This window comes from Sphaeroforma arctica (assembly GCF_001186125.1).
Source record: "Sphaeroforma arctica JP610 unplaced genomic scaffold supercont1.871, whole genome shotgun sequence".
In the NCBI taxonomy this organism is placed as follows: domain Eukaryota; class Ichthyosporea; order Ichthyophonida; genus Sphaeroforma; species Sphaeroforma arctica.
This window is the reverse complement of record NW_014039687.1, coordinates 33,587-35,245: the sequence shown is the minus strand read 5'-3', so window position 1 is coordinate 35,245 and position 1,659 is coordinate 33,587. Positions and strand designations below refer to the sequence as shown.

The 1,659-nt window shown below is 33.8% G+C and overlaps 1 protein-coding gene across 1 annotated transcript in view; it reads left to right on the top strand.

Annotated features, from left to right (window-relative positions):
- Positions 1-575: 575 nt before the first annotated feature.
- The window catches only part of SARC_09015 (hypothetical protein), a gene marked incomplete at its 3' end in the record, with an annotated part of 3,838 nt that continues 2,754 nt past the window's right edge, over positions 576-1,659 (top strand). The window contains exon 1 of the mRNA XM_014296995.1: positions 576-758. Within this exon, the coding sequence (XP_014152470.1) occupies positions 621-758 (138 nt within the window). The 5' untranslated portion in view covers positions 576-620. The remainder of the gene's footprint in view (positions 759-1,659) is intronic.

Genomic DNA, 1,659 nt, shown 5'->3' with positions numbered 1-1,659 from the left:
ACATAAGTTTATACATACATAAATGCATACATAAATGCATACATAAATATATATATATATATATATACATATATGTATATATATATATATATGTTTGTATATACATACATACATACATACATACATACACACACACACATATAGATATATATACATAAATATATCTAAATGTATATTTATATATATATATTTATATATATATACATTTATACATATATGTATATATATATATATTTATATATATAGATATACACATATAGATACATGTATATATATATATACATATACATACATACATATATATATATATATATATATATATATATTTATATATTACATATATATTATATGTATATATATATATATATATATATATGTACATATTTATATATCTATATATATATATATATATATACACATATATAAATATATATATATATACATATATATATATACTTATATTTATATATATATATATATATATATAAGCGATACGTACCTACTTATATCTATATAAGTATGCATTCACCCTTATCTGGTCAGGACGGCTCACACTTATACAATGTTTAACGGCATTCAGATACCACACCCGTAACGAGAAGATTCTGGGGACTATAACCATGCTGCTGTCAATGTGTATTGGATCTCTCTTTCCATGTTTCTGCGTCCTGTTCGGTCAGTTGCTGGATGGCCTGAGTGCACTAGTGGTGGATATTGCTGAACAAGACCCCGAGCAACTGATTACGGATGTGATGAAGGTACAGTGGGATTGATTCGAGGTTTGTATATAATTTATGTGTAGATGGGGTTTTTTTTTGCCTGATTCGAGGTTCGTGTATAAGGTATGTGCATATATTCGGCTGTTTGATTCGAGGTTTGTTAGTGTATCGGTGATGTACATATATATTGTCTGAACCGTACTTGTTTCTATAACTGCACTTGAGTATTGCGTGTTATCATGTGTGTATATGCTGGGCACGAATGCACCGAGCATAGGGACATTACATTGAACGCATATAGGTATACCTTGGTTTGCCGACAAATAGTTATGAAACATTCGTATCGATATCCGTTCCCCTGTGTCGAGATTGTGATCAAGCAAACGTTTGTTCTGCTGCGGCTACGAAGTGGAATCGCATCCTGTTATTGCCTTCGTTTGAGAGAGATAAATTAAATGAGATATTTCTCAGACTCTATCAGTATGGGATGAGACACACCCATGTTGTACCGGTCCCAATACAGTCAACACACACACACATTGCTCGCATTTCTCGTGTTATCTGTGTGCACGCGTGCATTGATATATACTTCACGTCTTCATGTCCTTACCGAATGTATGCTTTTCCTGTTTGTTTGTTGTATGCTCTTGTTCGCTGGTAGGAGTCCTACAATCGGCAGGTAGTTCACGCAGGAATTACCTGCACACAACCACTGCAAGTACTTGACTTGCATATCTGAGGTCAGTGTGCGCACTACTCAAACACATCACTTCTCTTCTTGTACCCAGAATCCCATCTCACAAACCCATCTTGCAAACCTGTGTAGATGTCCCGGGAATTCATGTATCTGTATAGCCATCTGTAGCGCACTAATACCTCATTCCGGGTCTCATTGCCCCAAACCATCATCACCGTACCAGTGTACCCCATATATATATCT